The sequence below is a fragment of the Tetranychus urticae genome, chromosome 3 (genome assembly GCF_039701765.1).
Source record: "Tetranychus urticae isolate SD_2017Ah chromosome 3, NJAU_TeUrti_SD_1.0, whole genome shotgun sequence".
Taxonomy (NCBI): domain Eukaryota; kingdom Metazoa; phylum Arthropoda; class Arachnida; order Trombidiformes; family Tetranychidae; genus Tetranychus; species Tetranychus urticae.
Window position 1 is genome coordinate 1,140,188 of NC_142960.1, and position 17,680 is coordinate 1,157,867.

The 17,680-nt window shown below is 33.0% G+C and overlaps 4 protein-coding genes across 4 annotated transcripts; 2 read left to right on the plus strand and 2 right to left on the minus strand.

Moving 5' to 3' along the window:
* Positions 1-21: 21 nt before the first annotated feature.
* On the plus strand, positions 22-1,713 carry IFT52 (intraflagellar transport 52). Its single transcript, XM_015933547.3, has 4 exons — positions 22-333; positions 420-507; positions 564-693; positions 757-1,713. Exons 1-4 carry the CDS (start codon positions 209-211, stop codon positions 1,683-1,685), a joined length of 1,272 nt encoding a protein of 423 aa, XP_015789033.1. The 5' UTR covers positions 22-208; the 3' UTR covers positions 1,686-1,713.
* Positions 1,714-8,061: 6,348 nt separating this feature from the next.
* Positions 8,062-10,570, minus strand: LOC107369184 (beta-glucuronidase). The gene is made up of 5 exons (XM_015937112.3): positions 10,387-10,570; positions 9,363-10,217; positions 8,726-9,304; positions 8,517-8,655; positions 8,062-8,436 (listed from the first exon to the last, which is right to left on the minus strand). Exons 1-5 carry the CDS (start codon positions 10,567-10,569, stop codon positions 8,291-8,293), a joined length of 1,902 nt encoding a protein of 633 aa, XP_015792598.2. The 5' UTR covers position 10,570; the 3' UTR covers positions 8,062-8,290.
* Positions 10,571-11,084: 514 nt separating this feature from the next.
* Positions 11,085-14,924, plus strand: BBS8 (tetratricopeptide repeat protein 8). The gene is made up of 2 exons (XM_015933600.3): positions 11,085-11,680; positions 11,754-14,924. The coding sequence occupies exons 1-2, from the start codon at positions 11,579-11,581 to the stop codon at positions 13,257-13,259; spliced, it is 1,608 nt and encodes a 535-aa protein (XP_015789086.2). The 5' UTR covers positions 11,085-11,578; the 3' UTR covers positions 13,260-14,924.
* Oseg4 (intraflagellar transport protein Oseg4) lies at positions 13,455-17,588 on the minus strand. Its single transcript, XM_015937015.3, has 2 exons — positions 16,856-17,588; positions 13,455-16,798 (listed from the first exon to the last, which is right to left on the minus strand). Exons 1-2 carry the CDS (start codon positions 17,489-17,491, stop codon positions 13,619-13,621), a joined length of 3,816 nt encoding a protein of 1,271 aa, XP_015792501.2. The 5' UTR covers positions 17,492-17,588; the 3' UTR covers positions 13,455-13,618.
* Positions 17,589-17,680: the final 92 nt, after the last annotated feature.

Here is a 17,680-nt window from a genome sequence, read left to right on the forward strand (position 1 = left end):
TTCTATGGATTCAAATATTTCTTGAAACAAAACAAATTACGTAACCTTACCTAATACACACTTGGAATCATTAGCTAATTGTTGACTTAAGCAAAAATATTACATTTTTAAGTTTTATAATTACTCAAGTGAATGATAATTGTTTCATTTTTAAAAGTATCAAATCAAAAGTATCATTTAAAAAGGAGAGAAGAGGTGATAACTCGGAATGACAAACAAAGAAAATTCGATGACAATTATATTTGATTGTTCCAAAAACAATTTATTCACTCCTCAACAAGGCTTCAAAGTACTGACTCGAAGGTTCAAAACATCAGGCCATAAAGTAATAAGGTTTGTACTAATTGTTGTCTTTTGATATCATGCCCAACGTTCACCGAATCTCAAAATCACTTTTCTTGTTTTTTATATTTAAATAGCAATAAAGATGATATTTCAAGTGAGGTTCTTAATCAAGCCACTATTTTCATTATATCTACACCAAGGGAAAAGTATTCAGAAACTCAGGTATTTATTATTCAATAGATTACTTGATTAAATACTTTAAACTCTTGTGCTTTCAGATTAATCATATCAAAAAATATCTTTCTAATGGAGGGAGACTTTGGATAATGATGAATGAAGGAGGTGATAGGAAACAATCATCTAATGTTAACTCGATTCTGGAAAATACAGGAATAACAATTAACAACGGTAATTATTTATGCTAATAGCGCTTTTTAATCAATGCAAGTCTCTTATAATTTGCTTCCTTAGATACTGTAATACGTAACTCTTATTACAAATATCTCCACCCAAAAGAGGCTTTGATTAACAATGGCATTCTTAATCGTGGCATTTTAACCGTTGCAAGTAAATTGAAAAATTTAACTGATTCCGGTAAATCAACTTCCAACATACAATTTATCAACTACGTTTACCCTTATGGTGCCAGTTTGAATGTAACTAAACCTGGAATAGGAATTTTATCAACCGGATCTGTTTGTTACCCATTGAATCGACCAACCATTGCTTTTTACACTGATAAAGCAACAAATGGTAAATTAATTGTCATTGGATCATCTCAAATGTTTACTGATACTTACATTGAAAAGGAAGACAATTCATTGATCAAGGATATTATTCTGGAATACTTATTGGAACCCATTTTCCCGATAGATCAGATTGATGCTGAAGATCCTGAAATTAGTGATTATCACACTGTACCTGATATCACTTTGCTATCTGAAGAGCCATTGTCCTGTCTCCAAGAAATAGAAGATGCTCCTTCAGATTATACCAAATTATTCAGCAAAGAACTCTATGAAATTGATAATACTCTGTTAGCTAAGGTAATATTGGCTTATAAAGAGTTTCACATGGAGAAGGAACCACTCAAATTAATCAAACCCCAATTTGAAGCTCCCCTACCAAACTTGGAACCAGCTGTTTTCCCACCAAACTTTCGTTTTCATCCCAAGCCTGACTTGGAGTTGTATGATCTTGATCAAGCTTTCAGTTCGATTCCAGCACGATTAACCCAAGTAGTCAACAAATGCACAGACGATGATCTCGATTATTACATAAAGGAATGTGCCATGGTTCTAGGACTTCAAGGATCTGAAAAGATGTCATCGAAAGAAATTCTGAACAAAATATTTAACAAAATTGTCCTTTACAAGAAAGTGAACATTGATAAGGATTGACGCCAATAAAATTGTTATTTGCCTAAAATTCAATAGCTTTCAATAGAAACCATTTGCGTTATTTTTCTCTGAATTTCTAGCTTTAATTCACCTTCATCATCTGAAATAAATATAACTAATTAAAGAATTTTAGCTAAATCAGTATTGAAACTCAAGATTAGAACTTTTGGAGCAAAAAGTATAATGATTAATGGTAATTTCAAGATGTTTAGGTATCAGTTTCAGAAAAAAAATCATAATTTCGATTCATTTTCTAGTATAAATTAACAGCATCTAAGCACTTATATTCTGTATTTTAAGACAACCATCTTGATCTGATTGTCTTTTTAACTATCGATCTTCATACATGTATTAAAAATGTATTATAAACCCAAAATTTGGGTAATATTTGAAAATATTTTTATTGCTAAACAAGAAAAAGGAGGGAATACAATGAATAAGATATGAACAGTAATATGTCTGACTAATTTTTCAAAGTTGAATTGAGACAGTATGACTAGACTTACAGGCACCATTCAACCGTTGAATTAAAGATGCATTTTCAAGAGTTTTTTGACAAAAGTAAGTTAGTTCTGATTTTAAATAGTGAAGTTATGGATCTAAATAGAAAAGATTGTCAAAATTCAACTTTGAGACATAATTTTGATATTACATCAATGTTTAGGTAATTTTCTGGGTTTGAATATTTTTTGAGTTGGCTGAATGCTGTATGTAGCTACTTCAATTGGTTGCCAACCATTTTTATTGTTTGTATTGGCGCTTTTGGCCTTTCGGTTTGAACATGTTTTACAATAAGAAGTACCATAAATGAGTTGATCAAAAATTGAGAGACCGAACCAATTGCTCAAAATACTCATAAAGAAAATAATAAATTCCGGAAACACTTGAACTGGATAAGCAGTATAGTAGATGTCAGGGTCAACTGATGGTGTGATCTCTAGAAATTTAAATTTTGCTTGAACTCCTCCGTCAATGTAATCTTTTCGTAACTCATAAGTCATTAAATTACAGGAAATTTTTGATATTAAACGTGAGCAATATTTATAAATAGAATTGAAATCTTCACCAGAAATTTGTTGGAAACCAAGATGACCAGGATATGTATTAAAAGATAATATCGCTGCTGAATATAACGTTTGATTTGGTAAATTAAGCATCTTGTCTCTCACACAATTATGTAATTCATAATGTCTATCATGATATTCACAGTCAGTTGTATATGGAGAGGGAAGTGCATCGTAATAAATTCTTTTAAAGGCCAGTCGAGTAACCTCTAAATTATTTACTGCTGAAGGAATCTCAGTGTATGACCTGATTCTTGAATCCATATTGCTATTGATATCAGTCAATCGAACTGAAAATAATGTATTTATCGTATGTGCAAGTTGCATCAGAATACGATTATCGGTTGAGATTGTATCCACATCCAATATTATCGGTTGAGAATTGTTACGACACGAAATTCGGAGATAAATATTGGTATTGGAAAAATAACGATTAATTTTGCAATACTTTTTCAAAATGTGAACTTCGTTGTCCTGTTTTATAGCCAAAGAGAAAATATCATTTTCAGGATTGAGTATAAGCTCTTCAATATCTTTCACTTTGATTTTGTCAGCGATTATAGCAGACTGTACGTAATGATTTTTCATTAAACGTTGTGTGGAAACATTGAAAAAATCTGAAAATGATTGAAATGATGAATTGAATCTATCAAATAAATCGGTTTGGTTAAGATAGGCTGTTAACGGAATGGCGAGGTCAATATTAGGTAATTCATATGATTGTGGGAAATCGATTTGTACGCCATATCGAACGTCGTAGCTCATATAATTAAATGTGGCAACATAAAGTTGACCAATACAGCCAATTATACAAATTACTCTTATTATATGCCTTCGTAAAAGCATTGTGAATTCAAACACTTTTGTAAAAAATTGGGTTTTTAGGAAATATTTGGAAATAAATTTTAAGGAAACTTAACAAAACGCAAAGTTTTGACTTCGCTTTGCACTTCTGAACAGTTGAATTTTGAGAAAGGTTTGCACTGAAACCTGACTACAGTAAAAGCTTCTACCACAATCGAGGAAGGTCTTTGGTCAATAAGAGCAATCACAATACATGTGCACTTTCAAAGGTAAACATGAATCAATCATAAGTATTCCTGAAATGGTCAACAATAGCAAGTAATTGATTTACATTTAATCAAAATGTCAAATATGCATAATGAAATGCATTTATTCATTTATAAAATTAAGTACAAAGGACGTAATTATTAGTAAATTTTATTAGAGGAAATTTTATTTCATTTACAATTCGGGTAAAAATAGATCGCTACTAAAAAGACATATTTAACACAAATATCACATATATGCACAAATTGACACAAACATTGCAAGACAAATGGGTTAAAACGGGTTAAATTACTTTCTTTCTCATTTAAATTCTGTTGGTTTGTAGGGACGTAGAAACTGAATCCATTGATGCGATTAAAAAATTTCTCTGACCAACAGTTGTCGAGAAAATGGAGATCGAAGTTGAAACTTCGATCGTCTTTTGTGCGATCATGGAAGAAGATTTTTCTATGAAACTCAGTTTGCAAATGTGATTTTCAATGTTGAACCAGAAAATGTACTCACTTTGCGAAGTAAAACTTTTCTTTTCCTGTAAAATAGATAAGTTCGATTTTCAACTAAACGGACCGATTTCTGTGACCATAAGTGTTAGCGAGCTGAAACTTAATAAATATGCATAGAAATTGTTAGTTCACATTATGTATTAAATACTTATAACAATTTAATAATAGTTCTCTTGATTTTGCCAATTGATTTTAAAACTTTAAGCTTCGATATTTCGAAAATGGCATCACCTACAATCAGTATTCTTTCCCCAATTCAATTCTTTATTAATTGCTAATGCAAAACAATCTAAAAACTTTCCATTAGTGGGCTTTGGGCTTGATATTTAGGCTGTAAATGTGCTAGAATCAGCTTATTCACCAGAAAAGACTCATATAAAAGCATATCTTGGTAAATAAACCACTTTTCTGGTTAAACTTATAAATGAAAGGCAAAGAGTGCTGCCAAAGATGCGATCATTTGTGTAAAGAGTTGAGACTTGGTGGGTTTGTAAGGACATGAAAACTGAATCCATAGGTACTATTAAATAATCCATCCAATGGATAGTTTTCAAGTAAATCGAGGTCAAAGTTGAAACTTCGATTGCCTTTTGTGCAGCAATGGAAGCAGACTTTTTCACGAAACTAGATTTATTGCTGTGCATTTAGATTTTCAAACAGAAAATGATCTTATTTCGAATATAAATTTTTCTGATTCCGTAAAATCGATCAAAGCGCAATACGAAGTTAAACCGATCAATTTCTGTTACCGTTAGAGTTAGAAGGCTGAAACTTATAATTGATCTATAAAAATTGTTTGCTCATACCATGGATCAAATACTTTTTCACCTGCATCAATAGTTTTCATAATATTGGCCATTAACCTAAAAACTCTGAGGCTCGATATTTTGAGAATGATTGCCCCTTCAACGATCATGCTTTTACACAACATTAGATACTATTATGGACTATAACAGTACATGATTGAATACCGAATAAAATCTGCACAGAATCATTTAATTATCAAGATTCCTCATTTGTGTTTAGTAACTATGCAACTTTATCAATCAAGTCTAAAACATAAATAATACGATGCTATAACTTTTTTTGTGGGATCTCGAATGATTTAATACTTCAAAATAGCATAGGCCATAATGCAAACTAATGTTTGACCAAGAATGATCATTGTAGATGATAGCATTCTCGAAATGTTGAAGTTCAAAGTTTCAAGTCCGATAGCCAAAATCAACAGAACTGGTGCTAAATTGAAAAAAGTATTTGATCCATGTTGTGAGCAAACAATTTTTATGGACTAATTATGCGTTTCAGCCTTCTAACTCTAACGGTAAAAGAAATTGATCGGTTTAACTTCGTATTGAACTATTGATCGCATTTATCTATTTTACCGAAACAGAGTAATTTATTATTCAGAATAAGACCATATTCTGGTTGGGAATCAAAATGCACATCAATAAATCTAGTTTCGTGAAAAAGTCTGCTTCCATTGCTGCACAAAAGGCAATCGAAGTTTCAACTTTGACCTCGATTTACTTGAAAACTATCCATTGGATGGATTATTTAATAGTACCTATGGATTCAGTTTTCATGTCCTTACAAACCCACCAAGTCTCAACTCTTTACACAAATGATCGCATCTTTGGCATCACTCTTTGCCTTTCATTTATAAGTTTAACCAGAAAAGTGGTTTATTTACCAAGATATGCTTTTATATGAGTCTTTTCTGGTGAATAAGCTGATTCTAGCACATTTACAGCCTAAATATCAAGCCCAAAGCCCACTAATGGAAAGTTTTTAGATTGTTTTGCATTAGCAATTAATAAAGAATTGAATTGGGGAAAGAATACTGATTGTAGGTGATGCCATTTTCGAAATATCGAAGCTTAAAGTTTTAAAATCAATTGGCAAAATCAAGAGAACTATTATTAAATTGTTATAAGTATTTAATACATAATGTGAACTAACAATTTCTATGCATATTTATTAAGTTTCAGCTCGCTAACACTTATGGTCACAGAAATCTGTCCGTTTAGTTGAAAATCGAACTTATCTATTTTACAGGAAAAGAAAAGTTTTACTTCGCAAAGTAAGTACATTTTCTGGTTCAACATTGAAAATCCCATTTGCAAACTGAGTTTCATAGAAAAATCTGCTTCCATAATCGCACAAAAGGCGATCGAAGTTTAAACTTTGAACTCAATTTCCTCTGAATAATTGTTGAGTCGGCTGAATGCTGTATGTTGCTTCCTCAATTGGTTGCGAACTATTTCTGTTGTTTGTATTGACGCTTTCAACCTTCCGTTCTGAACATGTTTTACAATAAGAAGTACCATAAATGAGTTGATCGAAAATTGACAGACCAAACCAATTGCTCAAAATACTCATAAAGAAAATAATAAACTCGGTAACCTCTTGAACTGGATAAGCACGATAGTATATGTCAGGGTCAATTGATGGTAAAATGTCTATAAATTTAAGTGTTGTTTGAACTTCTCCGTCAATGTAATCTTTTCGTAATTCATAGTTCATTGAGTGGCAATCAATTTTTGATATTAAACGTGAACAATATCCATAAATAGAATTGAAATCTTCATCAGAAACTCGTTGAAAACCAAGATGACCAGGATATGTATTAAAAGATAATATCGCTGCTGAATATAACGTTTGATTGGGTAAATTAAGCATCTTGTCTCTTATACAACTATTCAATTCATTGTTTCTATCATAGTCTTGACAATCAGTTGTATAAGGATATTCAAGTGCATCGTAATAAATCCTTTTAAAGGACAGTCGAGTAACCTCTAAATTATTTGCTGCTGAAGGAACCACAGTGTATGACCTGATTCTTGAATCCATATTGCTATTGATATCAGCCAGTCGAACCGCAAATAATGTATTTATTCTGTGTGCAATTGACATAAGCACAATATTATCAGTTGCAATCGATTCCGTGCTCAATATAATTGGCTTGGAATTGTTTCGACACGAAATTCGCAGATAAATATTGAAATTGGAAAAATAGCGATCAATTTTGCAATATTTTCTCAGAATGTCAACTTCGTTGGCCTGTTTTATTCTCAAAGTGGCAATATCATTTTCAGGATTCAGTATAAGCTCTTCAATATCTTTCACTTTGATTTTTTTAGCGATAATAACAGATTGCAAGTAATGACTTTTCTCTAAACGCTGAATGGAAATATTGAAAAAATCTGCAAATTTTTGGAATGATTCGTTGAATCTATTGAATAAACCAGTTTGGTTAAGATAGGCTGCTAACGGAATGGCGAAGTCGATATTTGGTAATTCATATGATTGCGGGAAATCAATTTGTACGCCATATCGAACGTTGAAGCTCAAATAATTACGTGTGGCAACATAAAGTTGACCAATACAGCCAATTATACAAATTACTCTTATTATATGCCTTCGTAAAAGCATTGTGAATTCAAACACTTTTGTAAAATAAATTGGGTTTTTAGGAAATATTTGGAAATAAATAAGGAAACTTCACAAATGCAAAGTTACTTTTGAGAATGGCTTCTACTATTTTTGGACAGCAAAAGCTACCACAATATGAGCTACTTCCTCAATTGAATCATCTTTTTGGTCAATTCCAATGAGAGCAATCATAAAACATGTGCACTTTCAAGGGTAGACAGGAATCAATCATGAGTATTCCTGAAAGTGTCAAAAATCGCAATTAATTGGTTTACATTCGATCAATCTATCAAAAATGTCCAATGAAATAGATTAAATATATTTTAATTCAAATTAAATAAATTAAAGATTATTATTAACTTCTTGACAGATTTAATTGTATTTTTTTATACAATTTGGGTAAAAACACTTTACATCTTAATCACAACAATTTGTGAATCCTTTTACTCAATTCAGTAATTGAAATTTTCGTCTTTATTTTTATTGTCATGTCAAGTCAGAAATTTAGTTGAAACATTAGCCAAGCAAAGATTCATCGAGCTGGACAATACATATTGTGATCAATTACAGAAGCATTGTGTATATTAAAGTATCGACATCGAAGTAATTTAGCAGCAGATTTGGGTTGACGTTCTCTGGTGAAGATTCCTTTACGATTCCCATAAACTCTAGTTGTACCTAAAGATAAATTAAAAGAGAGTCAATTATAATAAAATGTTTGACAGATTGTTACCAAATAAGTGCTCTTAAAATTATACCTTGAGCAGTCATAAAATCAGCGAAATTCCATATCATTTCCCCAACAAAAAATCCGTCAGCTCGAAGTTGGTCAAACCCATCAAACCATTCCATTAAACATTCAGTTTGATAGTCTTCTGAAAACATGTAGGATGGACTCTGAGGAGTAGTTGAATAGTTCATTAGAGTTGTTGATTGAGATATTCTTATATGTTCACTATGCACTTACCGCATGTATGCCAGGAATTGTATCGGTTCCATATTCACTGATCAGTATGGGTCGCTTAAATTTTTTATACCAGCGCCTAAGTTCATTAACTAAGTGAGGTTTGATAACCTCTACTTCACCATAATCAGAATACCAAGCAAAATAACGATTTATCATGATTACATCTAGATATTGTGACATCAAGTCTCCACTTAATTGAACTGAAACAGCAGCAGTTACTGGTCTACTTGTATCGAGTTTTTTAACATGAGAGGAAATAGTTTTGAAATAATTGTCAGCACTTGATAAAGTTGAACTTGGTTCATTAGCAATGGACCACATTACAACTGATGGTCGATGGTAATCCCGATCGATTAGTTCAGTTAGAAACTGTCTGTGAAGGTTTAGTTTTATGTTGTCAAACGATTCTAAACCAACTGCTGGACATTCATCTACAACAACAATTCCTTGAGAATCAGCTAGATCCATCATTTCTTCAGAATAGGGATAATGAGAGGTTCGAAATGAATTAGCTCCAATCCATCGAATAAGGTTGAAATCCTTTACATTCAAGACTTGATCCAATCCTCGACCGCGAATCTAAAAGGTTAAAAAGACGTTTCTTTATCAACTGTGACAATTGGGTTCCAATGCTTACATTACTGTCTTCATGTCTTCCAAACCCAGTGAAGTAAAATGGTTTCCCATTGATCAGGAATTGTTTCTCGGTGATTTCAACTTTTCTGAATCCAATTTTAAATTCATATTGATCTACTAATTGTGAATCTTTGCTTATTTCAAATACAACTTTATAAAGATAAGCTGGTTTCGGGTTCATTAAGTAAGGCCACCATGCATTTACTTCAGGAATAGTAACACTTCCAGAGTAATCGCCAACATAAAGTGCTATCACCTTGTCTTCAGCGTCTTTGATTACTAAATCTACTTTATAATCACTCTGTGAAGCAGATTCATCAAGATTAACACTTAATGCATAATTAATGACACCAGAAGAGTTTTCATATATCAAGTCAGAAGCAAGTTTAACTTTTTTGATGAATGTAGAGGGAACTGAATAAAGATGAACACTTCTATGGATACCAGCATAGTTGAAGAAGTCAAAATTGGGAGTAAAAACGTAAAAATTTTCGGGATAATCAGTCCCATTTTTCCAAACCAATTGTCCAGGTGGAACTGTGTGTTCATCAAGTGTGTTATTAACAGCCACAGTTAATCTATTAACACCAGTAGAGATCAAATTTTCTTTGACCAACACCTCAAATGGAAGGTGTCCACCAATGTGTTCAGTTACATTGACTCCATTAACATAGACTTTTGCTGCGTAATTTACTGATGAAAATCTCAGTATAACTTGACGATTAGAGTTTAACCACGATGGATCAACATAAAATTCAGTGTCATACCAAGCCCAACCAATGAAGTCACGAATTGATTTTTCTTGAGTAATGTCATTGAAACTTGAAGGCACTGGCATTGGTATCACAGATCCAGTCTATTGGGAGATAAAATTGAAAATCTCTTCATGAAATAGACTTCATTGAATTTAAAACAGGAGAGAAGACCTTTTTTAAGGTTAAGTTTTGGTAGAAACATTTTGTGTTGAAAAACTCATCGGATTTAATTTCAAAGCACTGGATAGATAACTAAATACGAGCACTAACCTGTGATAATGGAGAAGCAAACCATTTCTCTTTGAACCCTACATTTTGGTCGTCAATTGGAGATATCCTGAAGTTCCAGATTCCATCTAATGTGCGAGTGAACCGAGTCAAACTATCCTTTGGATAGAGTGATGATTGAACACAAGAGACACAAAAAATTATAAACAAAAACTGAAGATTCATTTTGGTAAGATGATGGATTTAATTGAAGAGCTTATTTATATTGTTTGGTCTAAATAATCTTTGGAAAGATAAATTGCTGAAAGCAATCGATTAGATTAAAAGTTAACAAAAAGTTTGTCTGCCAAAAAATGAATTAACAAAATTGTGATAATCAAGTTTGAGTCTGTTACATTTAACCAGAACTCTGTTGATTGAAAAAGTATAATGCATTGTATTTAAACGTATTTTCCCGTTTTTTTGTCACTACTTTGATCTAATTGTAAGCTTTATTGTTTATTTCAATATCTCACAATTGTAGTTGGATTTTAATGAATAATAGTAACACTATCATAGAGATGTTTTGTTTTAATAGCTCACCTAGCTAATCTGATGATCAATTGTTTACCTATCTATCAAATATAGCGACTACTTGTCAATTTTGAACCTTGACAACAGAATTTACTTCATCCAATAACAGGAAGAGATTGTTGATAGTCTCAATTGTTGATAGTCTAAAGCTAAGTATAAAATTATTGGGAAAATTCATTCGAATTATGATTATGATGATGCGACTGTATTTATCAGGATTTTGAGTTCAAACTATGAAACTTAAGAAAATTGTTAACTTTGAAAAGTTAATTTGAATTGAAATTTCTTAAGATTTCTTTATGAATCAGTTAGTTGCCATACTTTAGACGATTAACATTGAAAGAGATATCTACATGGAAATGCTTAAGAATGGCTCAAAAAACTGAATCTTGTGAGAAAAAAACAGAAGTTATTTTGATGGATCGTACGCTGGAAGCTCCATAACTAAAAAAAGTCCCGAATCCATAATGTGTGCGTTTATATCCAATCTTAATTATGGTTTCTGTGTTTTTCATTCATCATTATGACAACTTTCGATATTTTTGGTTTGAACCATTTTTGGTTTGGTTTGTTTTGGTGAGTTGGAGTTGAACCAGTTTCCTTGGTTGCATAAAGTTAAACGGATTGGACAAAATAATTTCAATTTCAGTTGTCTGTGAAAATGGATCCTTTATATTTGGCCTTATCTTTGCATCGAAGACGAAAATTTGATGAATGTATCAAAATTTGTACCCAGGAATTGGAAAAAACGCCTTTAGATCAGGTAAGTCACTTTTGCTTTAAATCGAATCGATAAATTATATGAAGTATAAACCGTTTTGAATCATTTTTACTAGGCCTTTTGGTTATTAAAAATGCGATCTTTAACAAGTCAAGTTTTTGTTGACGATGTTGAGGCTGATGAAGAAGGAATTGCTGAGCTACTCATGGACGATAATGCAATTTCCTCTGTACCGAGACCTGGAACATCACTCCGAGTACCGTCAGCAAACCAATCAATTGGAAGAGATTCCCCAAATGGTTCCTCAAACAATCCATTAATCACATCTTCAACTCCATTTACTGGTAACAGACCTATTACTCAATCAGGTCGCCCGATAACTGGAATGCTTAGACCGGGAACTCAAAGTAGTGCATCTAAAATTGGTAGTATGGAGAATACATTGAAGACTCCAAGAACTTCAAGAACAGCTCGACCAATGACTTCAGCATCAGGCCGATTTGTGCGACTAGGAACTGCCTCAATGTTATCAGGATCTTCAGGAAGCTATGATGACGGTCCTTTCATAAACTTAGCTCGTCTCAATATAGCTAAATATGCAACTTTACCGGTTTTATCAAAATCTCTGTTTGAATATATACTATTGAAGGAAGGTGATGTTCGCCATGCTCTGGATTTAGCAGCTCAAGCGTCTCAACACTCAACATTCAATGATTGGTATTGGAAGCTAGGACTAGGCAAATGTTATTATAAAATGGGTTTATTACGCGACGCTGAAACTCAGTTCAGATCAGCCTCGAAACACAATGAATCAACTGTTGACGTTTACCTTTGGCTGGGTAAAGTGTATCTTCGTCTAGATCAACCTTTAGCTGCATTAAACATTTACAAAACTGGTTTAACCAAATTTCCCAGTGAAACCTTTCTTCTCGCTTATTGTGCTCGAGTCCATGAAGCTTTATCCCAATTGGAAGAATCAGTAACAATCTATAAAGAAATTTTATCCTACGAGGCAACCAATGTTGAGGCCATTGCGTGTATTGCCATGCATCACTTTTATTGTGACCAACCAGAAATTGGATTGCGATATTATCGACACTTGCTTCAAATGGGAACAAAGAATGCTCAAATCTATAACAATTTAGGATTATGCTGTTACTATTCACAACAATTTGACATGGCAATTACTTGTTTTGAAAAGGCTTTAAATGCAGCTCAAGAAGATGATTTGGTCGCTGATATTTGGTACAATATCGGAATGATTGCAATCGGGTCTGGTGACAAACAGTTAGCCAGTCAAGCTTTTAGGTTAGCTCTTGTTGCTGATAATACTCATCCTGAAGCTTACAATAATTTAGGTGTTCTTGAAATGACCAAAACTAACCCAACAACACACAATTTACATCAAGCAAAGGCCTTTTTCCAAGCTTCAGCCACAGCATCAGAGACAAATGGCTGTCCAATCTATGAACCTCATTATAATTTATCATTAATTGGTGAAAAAACCGGACATTATGATCTATCTTATCAAAGTGTCAAGAAAGCTTTATCTATTTATCCTAATTTTTATGCTGCTAAAGCCATTTATGAAAGAATCAAAAAGGAATATGAAAATGTTTAATTCAATTCAAAAAATTGAATAGCAAGGATAAAAGTAGGAAACAATATAAATTAGATGTAATATAATAAATGATGGATTTGATTAAATCCTTTATCATTTGAAAAATGAAATATAAACCTACACAAATTACTTCATTACCACCAAACAATTATTTCAATTATGAAAGCTAAAAAATGAACTTTCTAACGTTGAATGTCTAAAATCACAAGTCTAAATTGTCATAATTTATTCAATAATTCATGTGTAAAGATATTGATTAAAGATTATGAGATCATTTTGATTCGATCCTCAAACATGACCGCTTGAATGATCGACAGAATAACTCTAAAATTTATTTCAAGCTCATTTTGGTTATTGTTTCAAGATGTAATTGGGTGATGACAGAGTGGACAGTTATTGAATGAAACTAATTCAACTCTTAAACAATTATGTTTGCATCTTGAACAAGTCCATTGTTGATTTGCGTCCATAATTGGTTTACCACTAGCAACACAAATGGGAAATTTAACATTACAACTTGGACAGATTGTTGACCAATCAGCAATCATAGTTTCACAATAAGTGCATTCACTTCGAGTTAAATTTTTAGACTCTTTGGGTTGATTAACGGTAAATATTGAGATGGCCAAATCTTGATAAGACAATCTCCTCTCCTCTGGTATTGACTCTAGCGATTCAAGTTTAATGAAAGCTTTAGAGGCGATATAATAATTTGAATTGGTGATGCTTGTGATAGCAATTAGTGAGTAAATATCTTCTGGATCAATAAAATCATCATAATCAATTAAATTTAAACTCGTCTTCATTGCCGAATCATAATAACCAGCATACAATTGTCTTTGAGCAGAAATGTAAAAATGGTAAGCTTCAGCTCCTTTCCATGGTTGGTCAAAAGCTTTATTAAGATTATTATTCCTGAGATCAACAGTTGCTAAATGATCATCAATTAACAGCGCATTCAGCGTATTTACACGTCGATCATTAGCGGTTGTCGCAGAGTGGTATTGCTCATAGAGGAGTCCTATCAACGTGTAGGCCTTTTTCATGTTTATTATCGGTAAATTGAGTGAACTTGATTTTACTTTATCAATTATTTTGATCAACATCTCACAAGCGTCATCGATCCGATTGGCTTTACGATAAAGTTCCACAATGTCAATGTATCTTTCCTTGGACAGTAAATGGTTAGCGTATTGGGTCATTAGAGCATCTATATCGGTTATTTGCCGTTCCTCTGCTAATGTTATGGCCATTCGCCATTCATTTAAGTTAACACAACACTTCAAAGCTGAATCTAAACGAGAAGCTTTTTGGTAAGCTTTAACAGCATCACTACACAATCCACTCGACTCAAAGATCCAACCAAGTTGTTCAAGTAAAGAAGGCGATTCAATGTCATTCGATAAACGTCTTAATCCATCGTAATTCTCCATCAGAGTAAAACACTTGAACAGCTGAAACCAATCACTACATTGTTCATAGTAACCTGCAGCGTCAGACCAAAGATGAGAATCATAACAATAGTCGCCCAAATTTTTCAAGGCTTCTCTCATTTCAGCGTCATTACTGCCTGGTCCAATTTGATCGCTTTCAATCAATTTAACCACTCTTGACCAGTCGCCAATCATTTTACGTAAAGAAATTGCTAAATCTTGTCGATCACAATTCAAGTAAACCTTCTCAGCTTCATCAAATAGTCCAAAAAAAGCGTAAACCTCAGCTCGCTGTAAGTCTTGGGAAGGTAACTTGGATACTCTTTTGGCAAATTGTATTCCTTTGTGATCTTTACATCGTACTAAAGCAAGTTCTGCATTCTTGAAATCCAATGATTCCAGCGATGATTCAGATAAAAGCCTCCATAATTTGGGATGTGAGTGTTCCTCGATGAAAGATGTCCCTTCAACTGGACCAACCTTTTTGAGAATCTCTTTTGCTTCTCGTAATAATTTTGTTTCGTGTTCAACCAAATAGGAATCTGAAGATTTAGCTGTTAAATCTTGATTAGTGCGACTTGATGTAGAACAAGATTCAATCACTAATCCATCGATGAGAACCATTTTAACGACAAGGTCTTTAAATTCAACAATATTACCATTTGATGTAATTGACTCATCTGCTTCCAGGTTGGAGTAAACAATCAACTTTGACTTCTCAGTAATAGCAAAAGCATCGCTATTTTCAGTTGACCAGCAAAAGTCCCAAACATCTTTCTTTTCAAAATCAAGAATAGACGCTTTAGTAGTGGTTGCATCTAAATCAATGATTGTCAACAAACTGAAAGAATCGATGATTGCGAGCCTTGAAGAGTCACAATTTAAATAAATTGATTTGGGTTTACAATCGATTGAAAATTTTTGTGATAAACTAAGCTCAGGCAACAGGTAAATGAAAATGTTGCCATTATCAGTGGCCAAAACCAGACTTCTCTCAGATAGAGTAATGCAAACAATTTGCTCTTCATCGGAACCAGTTAAATTAAGATGAATTGTATCAATTTTAACAAACTTCTGGTTAGATCTGTCTTCGTCTCGATCATCAAATCCTGAAGATGATCCACCATCCATCAAAGATTGATTATAATTCCAAGATGAAGACAACGAGGATAATGATGATGTACCAAATGGATTGGCTAAACTGGAAACATGTCCAGAGTTATCATTGTTATGACCTCTGGATGGAACCTTGAATGACCAGACAACAAAAGTATCTGTTGAAGCAGCAATAACACGAGTTGAGTTGATAGCGATAAAGTTAACTGCTAAATCAATGTTGACAGAGTCAATTGGTGCTCCAATTGAATTACATAAAACCAGTGAAGTATGATTAACATTAGCTAAAGATGAAGATTGGTTTAGTGAAGTCGGAGATAAAAGTAACTCATCGGATTGTCCATTAAAATTGAGCTTGTTTCCTTGAATGGAGGAACTTGCTGATCTTAATTTACGATGTAAAGGTGATGATGATGATTCTGTATCATCAAAGCCAGTTGCAAACACACAATATTGTCCATAAGCAGCCAGACATTTTAAGTTTTTGATGTTCTTGATTTGTCTGGAATTGGAATTGAAATTGTAAAAAATTACAGTATCATTTGGTCCTGAGCTTGAATCCAATGTTTTCATATCACGGGGTAAGGCAACAATCATTGTGTTGGCGAAATAAGACCAAAGATAATCGGGTCGTATATTAGCGAAAAATATGTAATAATCAACTCCTAAAGCTATTCTCAATCCTTCCTTTTCCCATGCACATGAAACAATATCTTTACCAGGAACTTTTAGTGATTGAACCAATGTTCCGATTGGATCGTAAAATTTAACCCAATTTGTGGTGGATTCATCTGTTGTTCCCGATTTACCGGTAACTGCTAAATAGGTACCAAAATAATTCCAAGATAGACTGGTAATTGTCATTTTAGTGTCAATTAGAAGAGGGTTGTCATCACATTCATTTTTCATCAGTTGGATAACACCATTTGACAGTCCAATGGCTAAACTGTTGGCTATGTTTCCATTGCTAAACCATTTGATATCAACAACCTAATGATGAAAGGAAATTTTAACAAACATTATCGTGGGAATAATTAAATTAACTACCTGAATAGAATCAACAAAACCAGTTATCGATCTACCATGAGCCCCATTTACACCTGGTAATGGTACTTTACCAACATAATTACCAATTTGATCGTAAATGTGAGCTTGACTTGTTGTTGAGCCAAAGAGTATTAGTCTACCATCAGGTGACCATTGAACACAAGTTAGTTTAATTGATTTAATTTCTTTGCCCCACAGTCTATTACCATCAACTGAACCAACAATAACGGCTCCATCTTCATATACAATACAAATTTTTAGTCCATCAGATGACCAACACATACCAATGACAACAGATCGGTTTCGATTATTGACCATCTCTTCATACCAAGATCCCTTGTATAACATCCAGACAATGATTAGTCCATTTGAATCAGACGATGTCAACTTTTCGTATCTTTCATTCCAGACAATGGAAATCACATCACCATTATGACCCTCAAGGGTCTGATTCATGGATAAATTTTTGGGTAAATTCAGGTTGCTAGACTTCACTTCCCATGTATCCAATTTGAGCACTTTGAGTAACCCATTACCCGCTCCACATGCGATAAAACCATGTTCTTGACTCCATGCAATGCTTCGTACTTTCCTTTGATTAGGAACAGCAATTTTTTTGCTCAAATAAATTAACATTGTTGAATCAAACAAATTAAGCTGAAATTAAACTCTTATAAGATTAATTATACAACCCAAACCAGCTCGATAAACTTCATTGTAGCAAGAAATAATCTCTATGGGAACCTTTTGTTGACATTTGGTTAAGGTTTTTTCTGGTTGATAGTTTTCATTTCATTTGGTTTAAATCAAATTCAACCATTTCTT

What these genes read in the sequence shown, in the direction of transcription:
- IFT52 (XM_015933547.3), top strand. Translation starts at nt 209, where the DNA reads ATGACAAACAAAGAAAATTCGATGACAATTATATTTGATTGTTCCAAA. An exon ending in AAAAGTATTCAGAAACTCAG is followed by an intron (nt 508 to 563) that starts GTATTTATTATT and finishes TTGTGCTTTCAG; the next exon opens with ATTAATCATATCAAAAAATA. An exon ending in AGGAATAACAATTAACAACG is followed by an intron (nt 694 to 756) that starts GTAATTATTTAT and finishes TTGCTTCCTTAG; the next exon opens with ATACTGTAATACGTAACTCT.
- LOC107369184 (XM_015937112.3), bottom strand. Translation starts at nt 10,569, where the DNA reads ATGAATCTTCAGTTTTTGTTTATAATTTTTTGTGTCTCTTGTGTTCAA. An exon ending in GAAGACATGAAGACAGTAAT is followed by an intron (nt 9,305 to 9,362) that starts GTAAGCATTGGA and finishes TTAACCTTTTAG; the next exon opens with ATTCGCGGTCGAGGATTGGA. An exon ending in CAATTCCTGGCATACATGCG is followed by an intron (nt 8,656 to 8,725) that starts GTAAGTGCATAG and finishes ACTACTCCTCAG; the next exon opens with AGTCCATCCTACATGTTTTC.
- BBS8 (XM_015933600.3), top strand. Translation starts at nt 11,579, where the DNA reads ATGGATCCTTTATATTTGGCCTTATCTTTGCATCGAAGACGAAAATTT. An exon ending in AAAAAACGCCTTTAGATCAG is followed by an intron (nt 11,681 to 11,753) that starts GTAAGTCACTTT and finishes CATTTTTACTAG; the next exon opens with GCCTTTTGGTTATTAAAAAT.
- Oseg4 (XM_015937015.3), bottom strand. Translation starts at nt 17,491, where the DNA reads ATGTTAATTTATTTGAGCAAAAAAATTGCTGTTCCTAATCAAAGGAAA. An exon ending in GTTTTGTTGATTCTATTCAG is followed by an intron (nt 16,799 to 16,855) that starts GTAGTTAATTTA and finishes TTTCATCATTAG; the next exon opens with GTTGTTGATATCAAATGGTT.